This window comes from Pipistrellus hanaki (assembly GCF_964339955.1).
Source record: "Pipistrellus hanaki genome assembly, chromosome: 13".
In the NCBI taxonomy this organism is placed as follows: Eukaryota; Metazoa; Chordata; class Mammalia; order Chiroptera; family Vespertilionidae; genus Pipistrellus; species Pipistrellus hanaki.
The window spans coordinates 38,412,379-38,434,963 of NC_140515.1; the positions used below are offsets into that span (position 1 = coordinate 38,412,379).

The 22,585-nt window shown below is 36.8% G+C and overlaps 1 protein-coding gene across 9 annotated transcripts in view; it reads right to left on the reverse strand.

Moving 5' to 3' along the window:
• ANKRD28 (ankyrin repeat domain 28) overlaps positions 1-22,585 on the reverse strand; it is a gene marked incomplete at its 3' end in the record, with an annotated part of 121,413 nt that overhangs the window by 35,752 nt on the left and 63,076 nt on the right. For 5 of the 9 annotated variants that reach the window (XR_014796726.1, XM_084903293.1, XM_084903294.1 and 2 more), the window contains 5 exons: positions 17,611-17,681; positions 11,708-11,908; positions 10,122-10,209; positions 3,789-3,931; positions 1,499-1,711 (listed from right to left, as the gene is read on the reverse strand). Coding sequence is in view for 8 of the 9 variants with exons in the window: in XM_084903293.1 (XP_084759419.1) it covers positions 1,499-1,711; positions 3,789-3,931; positions 10,122-10,209; positions 11,708-11,908; positions 17,611-17,681 (716 nt within the window). The remainder of the gene's footprint in view (positions 1-1,498; positions 1,712-3,788; positions 3,932-10,121; positions 10,210-11,707; positions 11,909-17,610; positions 17,682-22,585) is intronic. The other 4 variants (XM_084903297.1, XM_084903296.1, XM_084903298.1 and 1 more) reach the window with 1 other exon arrangement.

Sequence of the window (22,585 nt, forward strand, 5' to 3'; positions counted from 1 at the left end):
AGTTTCATTTTAAATGTTCTCTTGTATTTTTATTTTGTATAACTATTACTCAAGCATTAAGTTTAACTGAAGGCTATAGAAGTAAAACAGTTGTTGAAAATTATAAACTATTTCTTACCATGTGTATTATCAAGCATAAATTAAAAAAAAAAAATCAATGTCCACAGTTTATAAAAAGCTCTGCATGGTAGGTAATTGTAATCTTATTATCATTCCTATCTCATAGGTGGGGAAACTGAAACACAGGATATTAACCAAGCCACATAATTGAAAGTAAGACACAGCCAGGATATGCTTCCCACATTTCAAAAATTTCACATTGCTCTAATTCTTTCGTTTTAAAAAACACTGAATCCTCCCTCAACCAAGGAAAAGTGAATGTTGTAATTAACCTCAGCCCATAATTCACTTAGGCACTGATATTTTTGTTAGCTATTTTCTCAAATTACTTGAAATAATAAATCAGAATAGATGTGCATGTTTGTATTTAATGTGGAAGTTCTGAAATTCAAAAGGAGTTCTAAATATGAAGAAAAACAATGATTGAGTTAGGAAAAATCTTTTCTTCCCCAAAATTATTTAAAAATCTAAACATATACATGACGACCAAAAAAGGAAAGGAATTGTTTTACAATTCTAATCCTTCACAGTATTCAACATACCTTCTGTGTATATAATAACTGAAATGTGATAATTGTCATAAGTTTACACTACAATTGTATAATGCAGAGCTCCTTAAGAAACTCTCATGTCAAAAGGATCTATATAATACCTTGAACAATAAAGATTAAAAGAAGAAAAAAAAACCGCTCATGCCACTCATTATAATAATGAAGTATTAGATTTATTTTATAAAAACCTATTTAGGTATTTGATTCCTTAATTTTATATTCATATTTTCAAGCAAACAAGCCATCCAACTGACAACATTGTGAAAAATTTCTAAATAGAAAAGTTGAAAGAGTATTACAGTGAACACCCATACACATACCACTGAGATTTCAGAGAGGAAGAGAGAGGGAGATAGAAACATCAAAAATGAGAGAAAACCACGGATCAGCTGCCTCCCCCATGCTCCCTACTTGAGCCCACAACCCAGGCATGTGCCCTGGCCAGGAATCGAACCGTGACCTCCTGGTTCATAGGTGTTCGACATTCAACCACTGAATCACATCAGCCAGGCTGCTGTTGGTTTTTTAAACTATAGAATCTGAAACACCAAGTAAATGGAATTTCAACTGTTCTAGACCTTACAGAAATGGAAAAAAGTATATATATATATATATATATATATATATATATATATATATATATATATATATATATATATATATTTTCTGTGTGAGTGTAAGGCTGCATTCAACATATTTTAAAGATTCATCTATGTTCTAGTATCAGTAATTTGTTACTGTTGTTGAGGAATGATATTTGTTACTGATACTGTTTTAAATAGAGAACTCCTAAATACTACAGTGTGGATTCCAACTGTATTCCCTACCTTCGTATTGACGTCGGCCCCATTGCCCACCAGGAGCTCTAAGCACAGCGCTCCATGTGTTGAGGCAGCAGCAAAGTGCAAAGGAGTAAATCCTTTCTCATTCTTGTGATTTACATTAGCACCACTATCTATAAGTTCATTCACGACAACATCTTGTCCATTATAGCAGGCTACATGAAGAGGTGTATTTCCATAGGCATTTGGTTCATTCATCTATTGGGAGAAAATAAAATGTCAGTGTTAAAGTAGTGTTTCTAACTATCCTTGTTGTGACTTACTTTAACAACAGTGTGCTTGCAAGCAAATTATTAAAGTGAGAAACAGGGATAAATACACAGATAGGCTTATAATTCTAAACTTCTTTCAAAATAATGAACATTAAAAACAGCATTTTTGTATCAAACAGCATTTTGTACAGGAAATATAATTCACATGTACAATGTCTACTGCATGACAAAACGGAATGACTCCAAGAGAGATATTTTAGGGAGATATAAACTAAGACATTTAGAGACATTTAGAGAATTAATTCTAAGAATCATGAAAAAATGAACACAAATGGAAAGTTCTGAGATATTGTTGAATAACATGCTCATGCTTAGCCTTTCACTTACAGTGACAAAAGATTTAAGTTGGTAATGTAATAGATATCAGAATTTTTTTAAAATGAGTGGCATTTTTTCTATTCAATATATTTTTACAACTTGAGCTCTAGACATTTTCTATTGTTACATATTGACATTTTACCAAAATGAATATGCTCAAAACTGAGAAATAATTCATGTAACTCAAGCTTTTCTTTCTTTTTTCTAATAAATAAAATGAGCAAAAGTCTACATGTCTTTTGTATAGCCAAAGAAAAGTCTGGTCTTTGACCGTCTTCTGGGAGGTGATATACAGCATATGTATCAATAATAGGAGTATCCTAGTGTAGGGAGGGAGCTGGCTATACTGGATCTTAAAGTAGGACTGGCTATAGCTGATGAGTCTTAGGGTCCTTTCTCAGATACCTGGTAACGAAATTGGAGGAAGTAAAAATTTAACATGTGACTTTAGTCAAAGTACCTACATTTAATCACCAAAAGATAAGAGACATGAATAGATTCTCCCTCAGAGTCTCCAGAAGTTTGAGATTAAATTCATTTCTAACTCACTCACTTAATGGTAATTTGTGAAGGCAGCCATAGGAAACTAATAAATCATGCAATTGGAGGCTAAACGTCACTAACCAGCTCTAAGTCTGACTACTTATTTCAAAGTGTGAACAAATGTTATTTTACTGTCAAAATAAGCTTTGAAAATTGCATCAGAAAGGAACTTGGAACAGATATCAGAAACAAGGTTGTCTCATTTATCTAGATCAAGAGCCTTTTAAAGCATTATGTTACTGTTGAAAATAGAGGTACAGAAACTGTTGAGATGCCTAAAAATGTATTTAGATTTCTGCGACTTTTCAAGATCCCCACACTTTAGTAATTACTTGTTTGCTCTAGGCAAAGTGCTTCCCACAGTCCTTAAATTAAGTCTATTGAGCTCTACAGTCACCATGTATTATTTGCCCAACCAGAAGACTACTACCTACCTCTTTCCTGTCTGATCTAAACTGCCTTCCTCTAGCACAGACTTACCTTCTCTCCTAATTGGCTGCTTTTAAAATCTATGTTTTAAGAACCAGATGAGGTTGTCAGAACTGTTCTTAAAATTAGAATAATTATATTCTTGGGTAAAAAGCACTACTGCTTAAAAGGATGGCCTGTGAAAGCTACAGGTATTCTAAGCTATAATTCCAGGATCAAATATATTCAGATAAAGCAGCAACCCTTCCTAACCAAATATTTATTATTGATGGGCAAGAAACTCTAGTTTTCCTGCCTAGCTCTTGCCAACATCCTGTAATGTGAACTGCTACAGTCATTTAAAGGGAATATTAGACTAAGTGGGAAAATAAGACTAACCATAACCTACCCACTTAGAAAAAATAATTCACGTATTTCTGATCTGCTGGTTTTCATAGCTGAAATGGAGCTACAGAGCCTGGAATACGATGGAAAAGTAAAAACTTGTCATTTGAACATTCACCTTTGAAATGTATTTTACCTCTTCATCTACTTTGACTCATCAGATATCAGTGCACTATATATTATGTAAAGGACTATAATTATACCTGTTTAAAAGACATAAAGACTACTGTATAAAATCATATTTTCAAATCTGAAGTAACTTCCACCAAGAGTAAAATTACGAACATACAAAATTCTTTACTCCTTTATAATGCTGTCTATAGACCTACATCAACTCCAAGGTCTAAAAGGTACTTGACTATGCTGATCATTCCACTAGAGGCTGCAGCATGAAGAGGTGTGTAAGACTTCTTATCCTTGCACGTCACTTCAGCTCCGTGTGACACAAGTAATTTCACTACTTCAATGTGACCTGAAAATGTGTTTATGAAGAAAAAATAAATAGATCAGCATATGAAAAATGAATATAATCCTGAACATCTTTAAAGGAAGGTAAAAATGCAAATTAAATAGATAATGCATGACAAGTTACCAATAAATCACATTATAACCACAGACAGAATGGAAGAAAAATATAAAGAATTCAGAATACTTTAAAAAACACACACACACTTATTTTTAAAATATATTTTTATTGGTTTTAGAGGAGGGAGAGGGAGATAGAAACATCAATGATAAGAGAATCATCCATCGGCTGCCTCCTGCACGCCCCCTACTGGGGATCGAGCCTGGAACCTGGGCATGTGCCCTTGACTGGAATCGAACCTGGGACCCTTCAGTCCACAGGCTGATGCTCTATCCACTGAGCCAAACCAGCTAGAGCCAGCATACTTTTAAATAAATGTTGACAGAGGTAATAATTATAAAAACATTTAATTTTACTTAATCCAATGATAACCCGGCAATCTTTAATTCTTTTGCCTAGACCTTGTTGTTTTCAAGGTTGTTTTAATGCCTTTTCAAATTCTGAGGTTAACTTTTTATGTTTAGTGTAAGACATTAATTTATGTTTCTCTTCCTTAGTAAAATCTTCTACTTGGAAATTTGGAAGTGACTTGAGGTTGTTTCTTAAGAATGCTAGGTATTTAAAACATGCAGCTAAAAATCTCTTTTCCTCTGGTATGTCCACAAGATGTTCTTAATCAACTTATAATAGTTTGTTACTCAGCCATGTATCAAACAGGATAGGCTAGATTATATATACTGCATTTAATAATCAACTCCCAAATCTCAGTAGCTTAGTGTTTTATTTCTCATTAAGACTATAATAGCTTGGCAAGAGAGCTCTTCTCAGTCATTTAAGCACCTAGGCTGATGCAGCTGACCCCATTTTGAAGGTGGTTGGTCACTGTGCCAGAGGGGCAATAAGCTGCAGAGTCATAGAGGTGATGCTGCTTTCAATTCATTAGTCAGAACTAGTCTCAGCACCACCCAACCACACATGGAGGCCAAGAAGGGAACATGGATCTGAAAGATGGGAGAACCACTATTCTTCTTTTATATCTTCTCAAATTTAATCAGATTAGATTATACAGTGCCTTCTCCTTTCATTTTCCTTCCCACCTTTGTGCCTCTGTTCATGGGATTCCTTCATTGTGTGGAATGTTCTGCTTGGATGTCTCTTTTCAAACATTGCTACTAACACTTAGGGCCCATGTCAGTTCCCATATTCCCTGACCAACCACCTCTCTTACCCAGAAGCCCTTTCAGCCCCAAACACCATGTATCTGTAAGTACCATCTAATAAGCATATAATATCTTGTAAGGTTTCTTAAATTTGAATAAGTATTTAACTCTTTAATTGCTTTTATGTATTAGCTTCCCAAATATCTTTCTTCAGGGGAAAATACTGAATGCTCTTAAGTTTTACTTCTTGCTATATTCCATGGGGCTGAGAACAGTGCTATATACAAAACAGGCACTCAATAATTATGTTACATTAAATAAACTACTCATGATCTTGGTTTTTATATCCCTTCACAAGAACTATTAATTAATAACTGTAAAACTGAAGCCTTCAAACATAGGCCTCTTCTCTTAACAAAATTAGTTAAGCATATTACAAGACACACAGGGTCAAGTAGATTTAGTTGTTCATATATAAATTATCAATTAAAGTGAATACTTTCACTTATTTTTTTCTCTTTCTCAATATGAAAAAAAAAATTTAATGATATTTTTAGGGAAAAAAATAACAATTAGGTGCCAAATAACATGCGACTATCATATAAGAGTATTAACTGGTACAAAAGATCCCTCACTACACATTACTTTCTAATCCATGGCCCTAGAAAGACAGTTACTTGATTTTATTGTAAAGCAGTGAAAATCAGAACTTACAACATCCAGGATATACAAACATAAACAGTTTTAAAAATATATATATTTTTATTGTTTCAGAGAGGAGGTAGAGGGATAGAAAGATAGAAACACCAATGATGAGAGAGAAACACTGATTGGCAGCTTCCTGAATGCCCCCTACTGGGGATTGAGCCTCAACCCAGCACCATGGCCTTGACCAGAATTGAACCGGGGACCCTTCAGTATGCAGGCCAATGCTCTCTCCACTGAGCCAAACTAGCTACAGCCAGCTTGGAGGTAACTTATTTAAAAGAAAAAAGGAAAGAAAGTTCTAGAGTGAAATAAGTGATACTGTTCTAGCTGGGTGAACCCTCTGCCTTCAAGTATGTGTTTTTCTTGTCAATGTACAGAATGCTGCTACCAATGGGATTAGACTTCATTTAATTCATCAGCGTGTATTTTAAAAAATGGCATCCATTTATCATGTACACAGTATCCATAATTCAGTAATCAACAACATTCTTTTAAAAAAGTATATCTCTGCAATGTGAATTTGATAAATATTATCACTACTAGAGGCCTGGTGCATGAAATTCGTGCATGGAGGGAGAGGAGTGTCCCTTAGCCCAGCCTGCACCCTCTCCACTCTGGGCAGTGGGCCATCCCTCTCACAATCCAGGACTGCTGGCTCCCAACTGTTCGCCTGTCTGCCTTCCTGACTGCCCCTAACCACTTCTGCCTGCCAGTCTGATCACTCCCTAACCACTGCCCTGCCAGCCTGATTGATGTCTAACTGCTCTCCTGCCAGCCTGTTTGCCCCCAACTTCCCTCCCCTGCAGGCTTGATTGCCCCCAACTGCCCTCCTTTGAAGGCCTGGTCCCTCCCAACTGCCCTCCCCTGCTGGCCATCTTGTGGCCATCTTGTTTCCACATGGGGGCAGGATCTTTGACTACATAGGGGCAGCTATCTTGATCTTTTGTGTTGAAGTGATGGTCAATCTGCCTATTACTCTTTTATTAGATAGGATAGAGGACTGGTTGCAAGGGTGGGGCCAGCTGGTTTGCCCTGAAGGGTGTCCAGGATCAGGGAGGGGGTTTCCTTGGGGCATGGGGCGGCCTGGGCGAGGGGCCTGTAGCCATGCCCCCCCCGGCGATCCAAGTGGAGGCCCTGGTATCTGGAATATATTTATCTTCTAAAATTGAAATTTTGTAGCCTCGAAACTAGCTCAGTGGTGGCAGCCATTTCTGTTGGAATTTATTCACCTTCTATAATTGAAACTTTGTAGCCTGGAATGGAGGCTGAGGTGGGCCAGGGCAGGTGGAAAGCTTGGCTTCCTTTGTTGCCAGGAGCAACCCTAGCCTGTTCTCTCCAGCTCCGTGGCTGCTGCCATTTTTCTTGGGATTCATGATCTTCTATAATTGAAACTTTGTATCCTTGAGTGGAGGCCTGGGCTGGCCAAGGTGTGTGGAAAGTTTGGCTTCCTCCATTGTCAGGGAAACAAAAGCCTCCCTCCTCCTCTCTGTGGTGGCAGCCATCTTGGTTGGGGTTAATTTACATATTCACACTAATTGGCTGGTGGGCATGGTTTTTGGGTGTAGCAGAGTGGTGGTTAATTTGCATATTACTCTTTTATTAGGTAGGATATTTCAGGAATTTTGAAAATGTCCTACTTTTTCTTCTGTTGTTCATGAATGTATAAAAAAAGTAAAATGAGCTATGCCTAGAATTTATAAGTTTTTATGAAAAGGAAAGGAGGGAGAAAAAAAATGTCATTTTAAATTCATTCAAATTATGCATTGCTTCAAGAAGAAATAATGAGTTGCTAATCAAGGTAATTAATATTTATTCAGTACCTTTTATGTCTGTCATCACGGTAAGGTGACCTGAGGTAGAGCTTGGTTGGATATTGCTAAAAGTACTGAAAGCAATAGAAAAGATGAATGCTTAAAAGGGATTTTAAATGAAGGTTCGCGGTAGAAGCAAAAATGGGGTAGGGAATGTTAAATGATCAATTCATTCTGGGGACAGAGGTGGGACAGGGGAACACTTGACAGAGAACTCAATAGTAGCATAGGGTAAGAATAGACCCTAACAGAAAAGTAAGGGAAGCATCAACCAGGAGGTAAGAAGGCCAGGACAAACAAGAACGCCTGTGGGAAATAAATTATGTAAGATTAATACATGTAATCCTAATGTCTCTTATCCCAATATTGACAGATTTTCTGAATATAACCTGGAGGTGACAATGACCTGGACTTAAGCTTGCTATTAGGTTGAGAGCTCCCTACTTTCATGTTTAGCTCTCTTTAATCCTGATGCCTAGAACAGCTGAATAGTTTTAGAAACAATGTGTCAATACTCCTCTTTCCATGCTAAAAGGAAGAGACAGGGGAAAAAGAATTATGAATTTCTGAATGTTTATGCTAAAAAATTAAATGGACAGTGAGGTCCAAAAAACACAGAATACCTTTTACAATTCACAATTGGCCTGAAAAGTGAGATATTTAGGAGATGAAGGAAAACAAAGATATCTCAGGGCCAGTAAGATACACACACCCAGCTATTCTGGGAGCTCCATTTTAGAGATAACCTATAAAATCCCCTGGCTTTCAATCTCATGGAAACAGCTGTTAGTCAAGTTTAATTCTTTGGAGGTAAAAGGCCTAATGCACTTTGCTTAATGTATAAACCCTTTCACATGAGGTGTAAAATTTAAATCACACAGACTAGCTATTTCTAAGCTGCATTTAAGAATAAGCTACATTAGAATATTCAGAAAAATTTCTAAGATTTAAAATCTGTGGGCTGTGAGGAGGGGAAGTTAGGATGCCATGGGAGACCTGCTTCTGGTTGTACATCAAGCATGTCAAACTTGCGACCCACGGGCTGCATGCCTCATTTGTTTGGCCCATGTTAGCCTTTGAGTTTGACATGCTCGATGCACACCGTCAGTGAACAGAAGAATTACCCATTACATAACCAGAGGCACAAATCTTTGGTATGAGACAAACACCAAAAGACCAAGATTTTCAGCTTCTGGTTTTCAAAATAGGGACCAGATAACAATGATATTAGCCTTCATTTTTTACTTTCTTTACACCCACACTAATGGTTAGACTTGCTATTCAAGATGGATTCTACTGCTTGTGGTTATTTCTACTATAAGCAAAGGATTTTCCTAGACTTTAGGGTTACTGATAACTGGTTTAAGTTGTTTTCTTGTATTTTCATATTTCAAAATTTTAAGTTTTAAAATGAATAATCTTCCTCTAAATCTTCCTTTACTCTTTTATTTTTAAGTGAAATATAAAAAAAGATAAAACATAGAGCAGAGAATAATAGGCCTGTAAGAAAGGTGACTAGCTAGATGTCAGGTATGTGAATGGTAAATCAGGGAATACCAGAATTATATAGAAGATATGTCAGTCCATATACAAGTCTGCCTAAGCCAGAGGAGCCAGAACAGTGGAAGCTGAAAGACAGACACCCTTTGGTGGGAAGAGAAAAATCTCTGAGCTCCACGGCTGCAGAGGAAGGAGGAATTCTTTCAGTTTTATTTCAAAAAGCTTTTATCCATGGCTTCTTCCCAGAGGCACAACCCCAGCCTTGTAGGACTTGCAAGGTTTGTGGCAGGCTGTACTTCCTCCATCTTAGAGATTCACTTTCACCTACAAGACAACATTTCTACTCTGCTCTGTCTGTGCATTTTAAAGTACCCTGAGGTATGGTGATCTGCTTCCTCACTGGCTGGCCAAGTTACTTCAAGAGCACAATTAATGATTTTTGTTAGTATTTTGGCCACAAAGTTGCATAAGTTTTGGTGGTCTGTCCCAGGGCTATTTTCTGATGAGCTCTATTAGTTCCTAGATGCAATTTTGCAGATCCTAAGATTTTTCCAAAACCACATATATCATGTTACAACAGAAAAGCCTATACTGTTTCTTTCTGTGAAATTACTATTGGTGCCTATTTAACCCAGTGCTTGGCCAAAAATAATAGGCTTCCTAATGCATCTTCATACCTTCTACCTAAATTCCCATAAAAACAAGGATGGGTAGGAGTATGGACTTTTATAAACACTAATTTAAATTATCTCAGGCTTGTGTTTATTATGTTGCTCCCTTCAAAAGTAAACAGACTTATTTTCAAACAGCTTTCAGGAGAACTGAACCCATGCCCTTCTGTTCTGACAAACCTCCATACTACCAAGATGGTTCCACTTGGGCATCAAGCAGAAGAACAAAAATGCACAACTTTTCCTGAATACGCAATGTAAAAGAATACATTTTAAAAGTACCTACCCATATAAGCTGCCCAATGGATAGCTCGTCTATCTTTTTTGTCAAAAGCATTAATATTGGCACCTCTAGACAGGAGTAGTTTGACCATCTGGAATGACAATAACACAGTTATCAAAATTCAGAAGTACAACTGTTCATGAATATCCTTTGTGATGAATACTCATCTTAATCTATCTGGCACTGAATTTCTGCACTTTTATAAAGAAGCTATACTAAATGCTAAAGACCCTTTAGCATAATTCAATAAGTGACAGGACAAAATATGAACAAAGTTTTCACATGTTTCAGTATCTTTTAAAGATGCCAATTTGTGTCCTGGTATTTTATGGACAACTAAGTACAAGTTTGTAAAAATGAAATATTCAAAAATGGGTTTTAAGCCTTACTTTATAGCCCAAAGTGTTATTAAAATAAAAAGCACATTCTTATTCCAGAAGTGCCTTAAATTTAATTCAAACACAAGTGTGCTGTCCATACCATGATTAGTCCTGAAAGTCCCTGCAGTCTACTTACTTCATAATATACCAAGAATAATATTTCTGTTATGTCTAACCATATTTTCAATAGTTCCCCCAGTGCAAAGGGCATTCCAGATTCCTAAAAGGGATGCATCTTGTGATCTTAACTGCAGTGGAGGCAAGAATTCTTTGTTGCAAAGACAGAGAAGGATAGTGAAAATAACTCTGCAGCCATTAGCTCTCAGCCAGAGAATCTTGGGAATGTCACTTTACCTCCTTTAGTTTTTGTGTCTACAATAAAAATGAAGGACTAGACAAGCTGGCCTCAAAGGTTCTTCTAAATCTGTGTTTTGCTGCTTTTTTTTTTTTTTTTTTAAGTCTTCTCTGTACACATAAGCTCTACTCTTTGCTATGATAACATCTAACATTAGATAATGCTTGCTGCATAAGACAATTAAATACTTATTTTCTTAAATTGTTTTCTTTTGATGGTCTGTCAACAAAGAATTCTTGACTAAATATTGATAATAAACCGTAAGAAAATGTCTTCTAAACCCCATCTTCCTTTGCTATTCTATTCTTGGGAGCACAATAAACTTTTGTCTTCTGAGACTATTTTTCCAATAACAGAACACAGTTTTCACATTGTGTTCTAGTTGGCAGTGTTCTCCTATCTCCCCAGGTTGACTATGAAAATCAAGTAAGTGCATGGGCTGCATCTGATAAATAAATTTCTAAATTTGAGAAAGTTATATCATGAGTTATGAAAGAAGTTTAAAGGCTTTCATAGTAAAATTAGACTAAATTACCAAGATAAATATTTTTGCTTGCTTTTATCATGAACTAAGGAATGGCTAAAAAGGCAAGTTCATTAATAATTGGGTTGAGGGAGTGGGAGGACTTCCCACAGATTGAGAACCGCTAACAGGGTCACCTAAGACCATCGGTGATATTTACATTACGATTCATAACAGTAGCAAAATTACAGTTATGAAGTAGCAACAAAAATAATTTTATGGTTGGGGTCACCTCAACATGAGGAACTGTATTAAAGGGCTGTGGCATTAGAAAGGTTGAGAACCACTGTCTTAGAGGAAGAGCACCATTGTCTAGTTGAATATCACCTACCTCACAATGTCCACTAAAAGCTGCATGATGTAATGCAGTTCTCCCTGCTCGATCAGACACGTTCACATTACTCAGAAGAGGTACCAAAGCTTCAGCACACTTTACGGCTTTATTAGCAGCAGCTATGTGTAAAGGGGTTTGCCAATTTTTGTCTCGAGCATTAACATCTGCAGAATGCTTCAAAAGTACCTGAACTGCTTCCTAAAACACATGAAAATAAAAGTTATAAAAGACAAATGAGTTAACAGTTTTAGAAATTTTTTATATGAAAGAAATAAAATTTCCTGAGTAAACAAGTAGAAATTTGCCAGCCCCCCAAATGTATTTTTAACTAAAGGCAGTATTCAGAGTCATACAGGATGCATCAAGATCAAACATTCTCTATCAAAATGTGCAAGAATAAATATTAACAAATATTCTTTAACAATAATCATTATATCTAGTTTTTCTAGATGGTGAGATAAAATTAATTTATACTTTCAACAGTTTTAAGATGTATTGCTTTGCCATTAAATATATATGAATTTAAAACATAACCATGTCCCAAAGTTCTGCACATGCTATATTTTACAAAATAAATAATTATTAGGATCTAGTTCATGAGAAAGAGGGGGTGAGGGCGGGAGTATTTGAAGTCTTTGCAACAATAAGATCCTAAGGAATCCAGTATGCCACTGACATTAAGCAAGATAAAGCAATATAATCAGGACTAAAAATAAAATATTCTCCTTATAGTGGTAATCCTATCTTCAGTAGATGAATGATAAACTCTGTATGAAATGTAAAGGACTAGAACCAGAATAGAAGCATCTCAAGTCTAATAAAACTGACACTCAGTTTTCTCATCTGTCCACCACTCATCTTAAGTCTGCTATTCAGCAAAAAAACCCTGAAGATAGATGAAAAGTGTAAAATAACTATAGCTTTTTAAGCCTTTGAAATAAAAAGTAATCAGAACTGTTTGAAACATGGGAAACAGTACAAGTATTTAACAGGGCTGGCAAAAGAGTGGATAGAAGCCCAGTATTCAATCAATGTGCTAAGGAAGTCAGCCAGCTAATCAAAGATATATGGAGACCTACCCTATAATCCCACAATTCCATTCCAGTTATTTACCCAAGAGAAATTTCAAAAGACCCATCTAAGAATGTTTATAGTAGCTTTATTTGTAAGAACCAAAAACCCAGAAATGCAAATGTCCATCAATAAGAAAATGGATAAACAAACTGTTGTACATTCATACTATAATGAAATACTATTCAGCAATAAAAAGAATGAACCATTAATATACACAATATACACAAATCTAAAAAATATTATTTTGAACAAAGTTAAGTCTCAAGAGCATATACTGTATGATTCCATTTTTATAAAGTTCTAGGACAGGCCAAGTTACTTTATGGTGAGAGAAATGGGAATATAGGCTGTCCCTGGGGACAGGACGGCTGACTGAAAAGAGACCTGAGGGAACTTGCTAGAGTGATGGGATCCTTTTCTGTCCTGATTGGGGAAAAGATTACATGGGTGTGTATATTTGCCAAAATTCAAGACTACACACTTAAAGTCTGTGCTTTTTACTGTAATTATACTTCAATTTAAAAAAGAAATAGGGGGAAAGGATGCATAGAAAAATATATATTCTCTAATTCTCTCAAAATTATGAAGAACTAGGCAGTGTCAGTATTCTCTATCCTCATCCTTAAAAAGAGCATATTGTAACCTGGGGAATAAAACTAACATTGTATATATGGGAAATGTCAGTAGGTATGTTAAAGACATATGAGCAAATAATTAAAAACAAGATGAAGAATTTATAATTGAATTGGGCAAATATAGCATACTGTAAGTGCCAGGCTTGCCTTATCATTCTCACTCTGGAATTCGTGATGCATATATTAAAGCTTCTGAAAAGTTTGGGGAATATTAGTTTCAATACCAAGAATAGAAAAATCAAAACTATTGTTTTGTTTCACTGAAAAGCGAGAATAAATACAGTTTATGGTAGGTTAGGGTAGGTAAGATGGCGCCTAAGGAAGGCTGTAAATGCAGTGACTAAGACTCTACAATCAAGAGAGATTAAATTTTTTAACCCTGGGTCCACTGCTTTGTACTAAAATGGTTACCCCCCAATTCATATGTTGAAACCCTAACTCTCTATGTGACTGTATTTGAGGACAGGTTCTTTAGGAGATAATTAAAATTAAATGAGGTCATAAGGGAGGGACCCTAATCTGATAGTAGTTGGCGGCAGAGAGAGAAAGATTTCCCTGCTCCCCTTTCCCCACCTTTCTCCACCATGTGAAGACAGTGAAAAGGTGGCAACCTGCAAGCCAGGAAGACAGCCCTCACTGGACTGACCCTGCTGGCCTTCTAGTCTCCAGGCTGAGAAAATAAATTTCTATTGTTTAAGACACCCAGTCTTAATTTCGTTATGGTACCGCATGCTGACTACTATAGCACCATTTAATTTACTACTCAGAATCATTATCTTTGAAAAATAAAGAAAACTAAAGAAATTTCTAATGACTGGAGATATAAAACAAAATAGGTAAATTTCTGGAAATTACAAACCAATGTGTCTGATGTCACATTCCAGTAAAATTCAGGATCATATTATCAACCCATTATAAGCATTTAAAAAGTAATGTAGGCATAATCAAGGGTATTTATGGTTTCACTAACGCTGTCAAAGTCTGCCTTGACTTAAACAAACAACAACAAAAACCCAGGTAAGTACATATCCTATGACATCAGTTTAAATAAGATGATTAGCTGAAACCGGTTTGGCTCAGTGGATAGAGCGTCAGTCTGCGGACTGAAAGGTCCCAGGTTTGATTCCGGTCAAGGGCATGTACCTTGGTTGCGGGCATATCCCCAGTAGGGGGTGTGCAAGAGGCAGCTGACCGATGACTCTCTCATCGATGTTTCTAACTCTCTATCTCTCTCCCTTCCTCTCTGTAAAAAATCAATAAAATATATTTAAATAAATAAATAAATATGATTAAATATGGGACAATGACAACAGATTAAAATATTATATCCAAAGAGTATTTATTCATAGCTTGAGGTCAGTTGAGAGGTAGCTGTCCTTGGCTCCACTCTCCCTTTAAAGCAATTTTATCATTGATTTGAAAGTCAGGTACAGAAAAAAGGGCTAACAAATCTGCAAATAAACACAAAGTTTGGATGGACTGCTCCTTATCTCACATGATAATGCAATTTAAACTAAATTATCTTGAGAGAATTAATATGTAATTCCTGGAGTTAGGCAGTAAGTAAGTAAGTAAGTAAATAAATAAATAAATAAATAAATGTACAGCCTCCACAGGATCCAGTAATGTGATGTGGAGCCCCAAGATTGGTGGGGGCACTCCTAGAAAACTATTGTACGGGGCATTTGGCAAATTTTGCTCTGTCAACTTAATACAAGATAGTGATTTATTAATACTGTTGGGAAATCTGTCAGTAGAGACAGGCAATTTAGATTAAAACAAATGTGTTCTGTTTTTCTTTGGGCAACTAAATTAGTAGTCAATAACTTGTTACTCAATGAAAAAATTAAGCTGTTAATATAGGCATAGAATGTTCACCTAATTTCAACACAAGTTATTTTTATATGATAAGAAAATTGGGTAATTTGTTGCTTTATTTTTAAAGTTTATATTGCTTGAGAAGTATGTATCAAGCATGCATAATTTTTATAAAAATAATAGCAGCCCAGTTTTTGTGTCTCAGAGGTTGAGTGTCGACCTATGAACTGGGAGGTCATGTATGGATTCCTGGTCAGGGCTCATGCTCAAATTGTGGTCTCAATCCCCAGTATGAGATGTGCAGGGAGCAGTCAATCAATTATTCTTTCTAATCATTGATGTTTCTCTCTTTCTTTCTCTCCCTCTCCCCAACCTCCTCTCTTTTCCTCCCTTTCTCTCCCTCTTCCTTCCTCTCTGAAATCAATCAATCCCTAAGCAACCGAACAAACAGTTGCTATGACACACACTGCTCACCAGGGGGCAGATGCTCATTGCAGAAGCTGCCCCCTGGTGGTCAATGCGCTCCCACAGCCAACCTCTTGCGGTCCCTCCCCCCAGCTGGCCAGGCCCGATAGGACTGGGCAAGATGGTCCCGATTACTGGCCAGGCCAAGGAATCCCTCCCATGCACAAATTCATGCACTGGGCCTCTAGTAAAAGTATATTTAAAAAAACCAACACAGCCGAAACTGGTTTGGCTCAATGGATAGAGCGTCGGCTTGGGGACTGAAGGGTCCCAGGTTCGATTCCGGTCAAGGGCATGTACCTTGGTTGTGGGCATATCCCCAGTAGGGGGTGTGCAGGAGGCAACTGATCGATGACTCTCTCTCATCGATGTTTCTAACTCTCTATCTCTCTCCCTTCCTCTCTGTACAAAATCAATAAAATATATCTTTAAAACAAAATAAATAAATAAATAAATAAATAAATAAATATAAATAAAAAAACCAACACAATACACACACACACACACACACACACACACACACACACGCCATCACAATCAGAAACTGATTCATTCAGAATACTCTGCACCAAAAGAGAGCTGAAGTGTATGCTATACTTAAAGAAAGACAGTCACAAATCAGTGGTGCATACAAGCTGAGGCAGCCAGCCAATGACCAGGTGGGTGAAACTCACTAAAGGAGAGCTGAAGAGGATATTTAATCTGAAGCAGTCAACCTAGGCTCAGTGAGGGAATTAAGCCCTCAGGCATCACTGTATGTAATAAACTAACCTCTCTACCATGCACCCACAGTGATGTTAGCTATATATGTCCTTGGGAAGATTAAGAAAATAGTTACTCCACTCATCCTCTGTAGGGCTTATTTCTCTCTTGGTATCTCAAAAACATAAACCAAAAGCTACCTACACTTTTTCCTTTTACATACTGATCTGTGGTTATGTTTTCTATTAAGTGAAATAAGCTCTTTTATGCTCAGGATGAAATGTGAATAATTAAAAGAACATTCATAAAATTGATAATCTTGACTAGGTTTCCTAGCAGTTTTGCTAATTTATAAGATTTTGGTTTTAAAAAATAACCCCTAGGATTTACAGAAATTTTATTTTTATGAAATGGCCACATTTTATAGGTGTTTCACATAATCCTATAAAAAAGTAATAATACTACATAGTTCAGTGATTTTCAGGCTGAAAAGCAGACTTAAGAAACTTATTAGGGTCCTTTCTTTCTAATCTACAGCTTCCCCTTAAATTCAGACTAACTATCAATACATAATTTTTTTTAAAAAGTCAGCAGTCAGTCAAGTCTCTGGGTAGAATTTGCAATCTTCCTCAAACATTAACTAAAATAATTAAAGAAAATCTTTAAGAATTTTTGGTTTGTTTTACAATATCTGGAAATATACAGTGTTCTTTCTGATGATTTAATTTGGCAGAACTCCACTAATTTTAACTCATATTCCCAAGAGGTTGGTACGTATGACATTTTATTGATAGATTGAAATGATATTTACTTTTTCCTTGCTGGCTTTATTTAAAGAGATTTCCTGACAAGAGGGCTCACCACAAACTTGAAGTTTCAGAGTTTAAAATATTTTAGTTACTATATCTCAGTTTTCACAATAATCCTCAGATTTGATCCCCAAGATCACACAGCTAGAAAGTGGCAAGTGATATCTGAAGCCAGTTTCTCCAAACCCAAGTTCCATAATTTATCAGCCATAGCACTCCAAGGACCCAGACAGATGGTTCTCTCTTGTAGGAAGTACGTTTTCTACTCCTCTCTACTTTAGACTCAAATTTTGGTTGCTTTTCCTACCTTTGAAAATACTGAATTTAAATATGAGCTCACTGACAAGCCCACTTAATGTTTTTATATACAATATATTTACTAAGAGAAATTTCATACCTCACTACAAGATGCAACTGCTCTGTGTAAAGGTGTCAACCATTTGCTGTCTTTGGCATTAACTCTAGCTCCTGCAACAAGAAGAAAAAATAAATTGAAATATTTTGCATAAAATATTTTAAGTAAATCTCCTTAAATAGTTATATATAGTCCAAATTGAATAAATAACAATTGAAAAAGTAGTACTTCACTTTAATACTTTCTAATAAATTACCCTTAAATTACAAAACAAAACTATCCCTTTTAATTGATATAATTATCCAATAAGAAATTCGCTTTTTATCAAAAATAAAAGATCACAGAAAGGCTAGAAAAGCCACCTTTATACAGAGCATATCCCAAGTAAAAATCAGACCCCACTTTAGAATGTGTGTTAGGAACTCAAATAAATTAAATAAAAATACTCAGACATAAAATGTAGGCCATTAAGAAGTTTTCATTATATTTCTTTACTAATGAATATAACATGTTAAAGAACAATATAATATCAAAATAGCTTTCCAGTGATAATTAAAAACTCATTAGCACTATAAAGTTACTGTATAAAATGGATATAATCGCTATCAATTTTTAAAAAATTGAGAATGAGATGAACCAACCCACATGTCTTTAATACCTAAAGGCTTAAAGAAGTAATAACTTTTTAAAAAATCAACAATGGATAGCTGTTTAAAAATCATTAAGTCAATAGACAAAAATTATCCTTAATAGAATAGAAATACATTTAGCAAGACAAAAAATGCATAATTTTGGGGGGGGGGGGGGGGAAATCTAGTGTCTCCATAAAATCCACTGATTTGGTACCCAAGTCCCAACCAAAGAGAAAAAGCCCTGGCTCTTTGAAGTATAAAGGAACTGGTGATAGATCCTGCACTATCAGCTATCCTAGGTTTATACCCAAAATCTTAACTAGCTTTACATAACCAGTCTAACCTCCTTATTTTCCAGATTAATTGCAAATAGAGTGAACACCTCATTGTCAGAGTAAGCCAGAGCAGAACCAAGGCTAGAATTCAGGCCTCCTAATGTTTACATTCTGTTTTGAGTGTGAGGTTCCAAGGAATATTCAAGTGCAGTAACTCCAAGTATAGCTCTAGAAACTACTAGCTATGGGCCTTTAACTAGTTGTGTGATCCTAGTCATTAAACAGAAAAAAATAAAATAGCAGCCCCATATCAATTGTTGAAGGTAGGTTAGTGGGAGACCCTATGGTAGAAGAAAGTACTGCTGAGAAGACAATAAAAATAGCAATTTAAGAAATGTGGCATTGATGACTATTGCAAATCAACAATAACAGAATAATACCTCTTAAATACTAGAAGTACCGTGTTTCCCCGAAAATAAGACCTAGCGCATGGAAAGATAAGACATCCCCTGAAAATAAGACCTAGCGCAACTTTGGGAGAAAAAATTAATATAAGACACTATCTTATTTTCGGGGAAACAGGGTACATCACCTTAAATCCAAAATGGTTAGTTCCAATGGTATAAAATAACTTTCTATTCTAGACTCACCTTCTCCCATAAATCCATGTACATCAACAGAACATGCCCTTAATATTTGCAGCCTAAATCTATGCCATTGTCAAATATCTGAATTTAGATTCACCTTTCCAGAGTAGAGATATGATGAGATTTCTGATAGGTTAAAAGCAAAAGACAATAAACAAGCAAAAATCAACAGCAGGGTTACTCAAATAGGCTGTATCCATTTGATACCATAGTTAGGATATATAGAAAAATCTAGACAACTAGCTTCCTCTTACCCAATTTTTCATTTAATAATTCATACATATAAAATTATACCCTGAAAGAATAGAATTTTTAATAAAAATGTTATTTAAGGTAAGATTTTCAGAATTAGATAAATGTCCAGCTCATTTAGACATAGACCAGAAAGTAATTTTTAAAAAGAAAAAATCTGGTTATTTACATTAGTCATTCTGGGCTCTAGACAGCAAAGCAGTTGAAGAAAGGTCTGGACGTGTGGGGAGTCAGGGGTTAGTGGAAGGAACACAGGAGTGGAACCTGTGATCTAATAATGGCTCTGTAACCAATAGGCTGTGTGACCTGAGGCTGTTACCCACAGCCCATGACTTCATTTGTTGATGATAGTCCCTGCCTCCTACATGCCTATGTGCATCTGTGTGGGTTGTGTATATGTGGCAGGGAGAGAGAGTTGAGTGAGGGAGGATGGGCCTCAGGTTCAAACAACATAGGGAGCTTCTGTTTCTGCAAAGTGAGCTCTAAGAGTCAGGTACTAAATCAGAGTATCCCATTTGACTCTAGGTCTCATTCTGCAAGATAACTGGCCCACCTGCTGGATCCTTAATATACTCAGTCACCGCCAGGACCGGTTTGGCTCAGTGGATAGAGCGTCGGCCTGCGGACTGAAAGGTCCAGGGTTCAATTCTGGGCAAGGGCATGTATAATACCTTGGTTGCAGGCACATCCCCAGTAGGGGGTGTGCAAGAGGCAGCTGATCGATGATTCTCTCTCATCGATGTTTCTAACTCTCTATCCCTCTCTCTTCCACTCTGTGAAAAATCAATAAAATATATTAATATATATATATATATATATATATATATATATATATATATACACACACACTCAGTCACCAAATGCCAACTCTTTGATTTGTGCTAAACAATCTGCAAGATCCATTTTCAGTTATAACATCCTATCCTATTCTGAAATACTCAGAATAAATTATCTCATATTATTAAATACCTTGCTCTACTTTAACATTAAATAGATGAAGTAGTATCTTTATAATTCATGCCAAGGATCTTCAAATTACAGCTTATACGCTGCCTGCCACCTGTTTTGTAAATAAGTTTTTACTGCTACAGAGTCACACGTATTCATTTAAGTTTAATCTGTAGCTTTCAAATTAAAGAACTGGGTAGTTACCAGAATGTCTGTAAGGTCCTTTACATAAAGTCTGTCATCCTCTGATTGAGGCTAAATATTTGATAGTTGATACTATATAAAGTTATTTCAATTTTTCATAGGTGTTTGAAATAATTACAAGCAGTACCACTAATAATTTTCTAAAACTTCTATTTGCAGAGAATAGTTCTCTTCTCTGCTCCTAAGCCACAGAGCAGACAGTCCATAACCAGTGAACTGGGACAGGAGCCAAGTACTTTCACTCCTCTTCCCAAACTGGAAATACTGTTCTCCTCTGGCCACCTACCAAAAGCAGTGGCAAAGCTTCAGATTCTGTTTTCAGGTTGGGAGTGAAATAGACAATTACATTTCCATTTCCACCTGCAATGTTGGGGGAAGAAACAACAGCAGCTGCATTGTATCATTTAAGAGGAAGTTATGGATTCCAGATATTGTGTATTGAACTGTACCCACAGTCCCCCAATTCATATATTAAAGTCCTAACCCCAACACCTCAGAATGTAACATTATTTAAAAATGGGGTCTTTACAGAAGTAATTAAATTGAAATGAAGCCATTAGATGGGTCCTAATGCAATTTGACTGGTATTCTTATAAACAAAAGAAATTTGAACAGGCATGTACAGATGAACACAAGGAGAAGGCGGTAATCTATTAGCCACAAAAGGAGAAGGGCCTAGAATAGTTCCTTCCCTCACAACCTTCAGAAGGAACGAACCTTGACAACACTTGGACTTTGGACTTCTAGCCTCCAAACTGTGAGAAAATAAATTTTTGTTGTTTAAGGCACTCAACTTGTGGTATTTTGTTGTGGCAGTCCTAGCAAATTAATGTACCAGCATTGTAGGTTTTCTAATAACAAAAACATAATACATGTATTTCCTTATCAAGAACTCTATCCTAATATATAAAAAGCTAGGGCTGTCACAACCAAATGGATGACTGAACAGCAGGCTGCATGGGGCGACCAGGCCGGCAGGGGGTTTAGTAAGAGATACCAAATGACTGAATAGCAGGCTGTGTGGGGCGACCAGGTCAGCAAGCGGGGCAGTGAGAGGAAACCAGGCCAGCACTGGGGGTAGTTGGGGGCTGCCAGGCCAGCAGGGGGGGGGGGCAGTAAAGGGGAAACCAAGGCAGGCAGGAGGGCATTTGGGGGTGACCAGACTGGCGGGGGGGGCGGGGGGAGGAAGACAGTTGAGGGTGACCAGGCTGGTGGGGGGGGGGGGGGGGGCGGGGGCGGGGGTGTCAGTTAGGGGCAACCAGGCCAGCAGGCAGAAGTGATTAGGGGTGATCAGGTTGGCAGGGGTGGGGGAGAAGGCGGGGAGTAAGGGGCGATCAGGCAAGTAGTTAGGAGTCAGCAGTCTCAGATTGTGAGAAGGATGTTCAACTGCTGGTTTAGGCCCGATCCCCGGCATCAAGCCTAAACTGGCCGTCAGAAATCCTCCAAGGAGTCCCAGATTGGAGAGGGGCAGTCAGACATCCCCCAAGGAGTCCCAGATTTGAGAGGGTGCAGGCTGGGCTGAGGGGGACCCCTCCCCCACTCCCGCTTAAATTTTGTGCACCGGGCCTCTAGTTTTCTATAAAAGGCCAATCAAATGAACTTGTGACTAAGGACTTATACAACACAGTTATTTAACTATCTACTATATGACAAGAAAAATCTGAGCTACTGCAAAACCCCTGGTTTTAAATATAGACATACCTTGTTTTATTGCTTTATTGTACTTCATAGATGTTGCGTTTTTACAAATTGAAGACAGGACTTCTACTAACAAAAATATTATGATTCTCTTTACTGAGATACTTGGTTTATTGTGAACCCACAATATCTCTGAGGTATGAGTGTACAAACAGTAAATAGCTCCCATAAAATGTTCTATACTTAGGTAGCCAAAAAATTTAGTCCTTAAAACAGAAGTTCTTCACTAAAGTCACTACCTACACAAATTTTACTAAATGCTGGGGCTAAGGGGATAATATGTATGTGGGATAAAATTAAAACAGAGTTATAATGCAGTGGAGAGGAAGAGCCATTCAGATTATAACAGAGTTAAGAATAC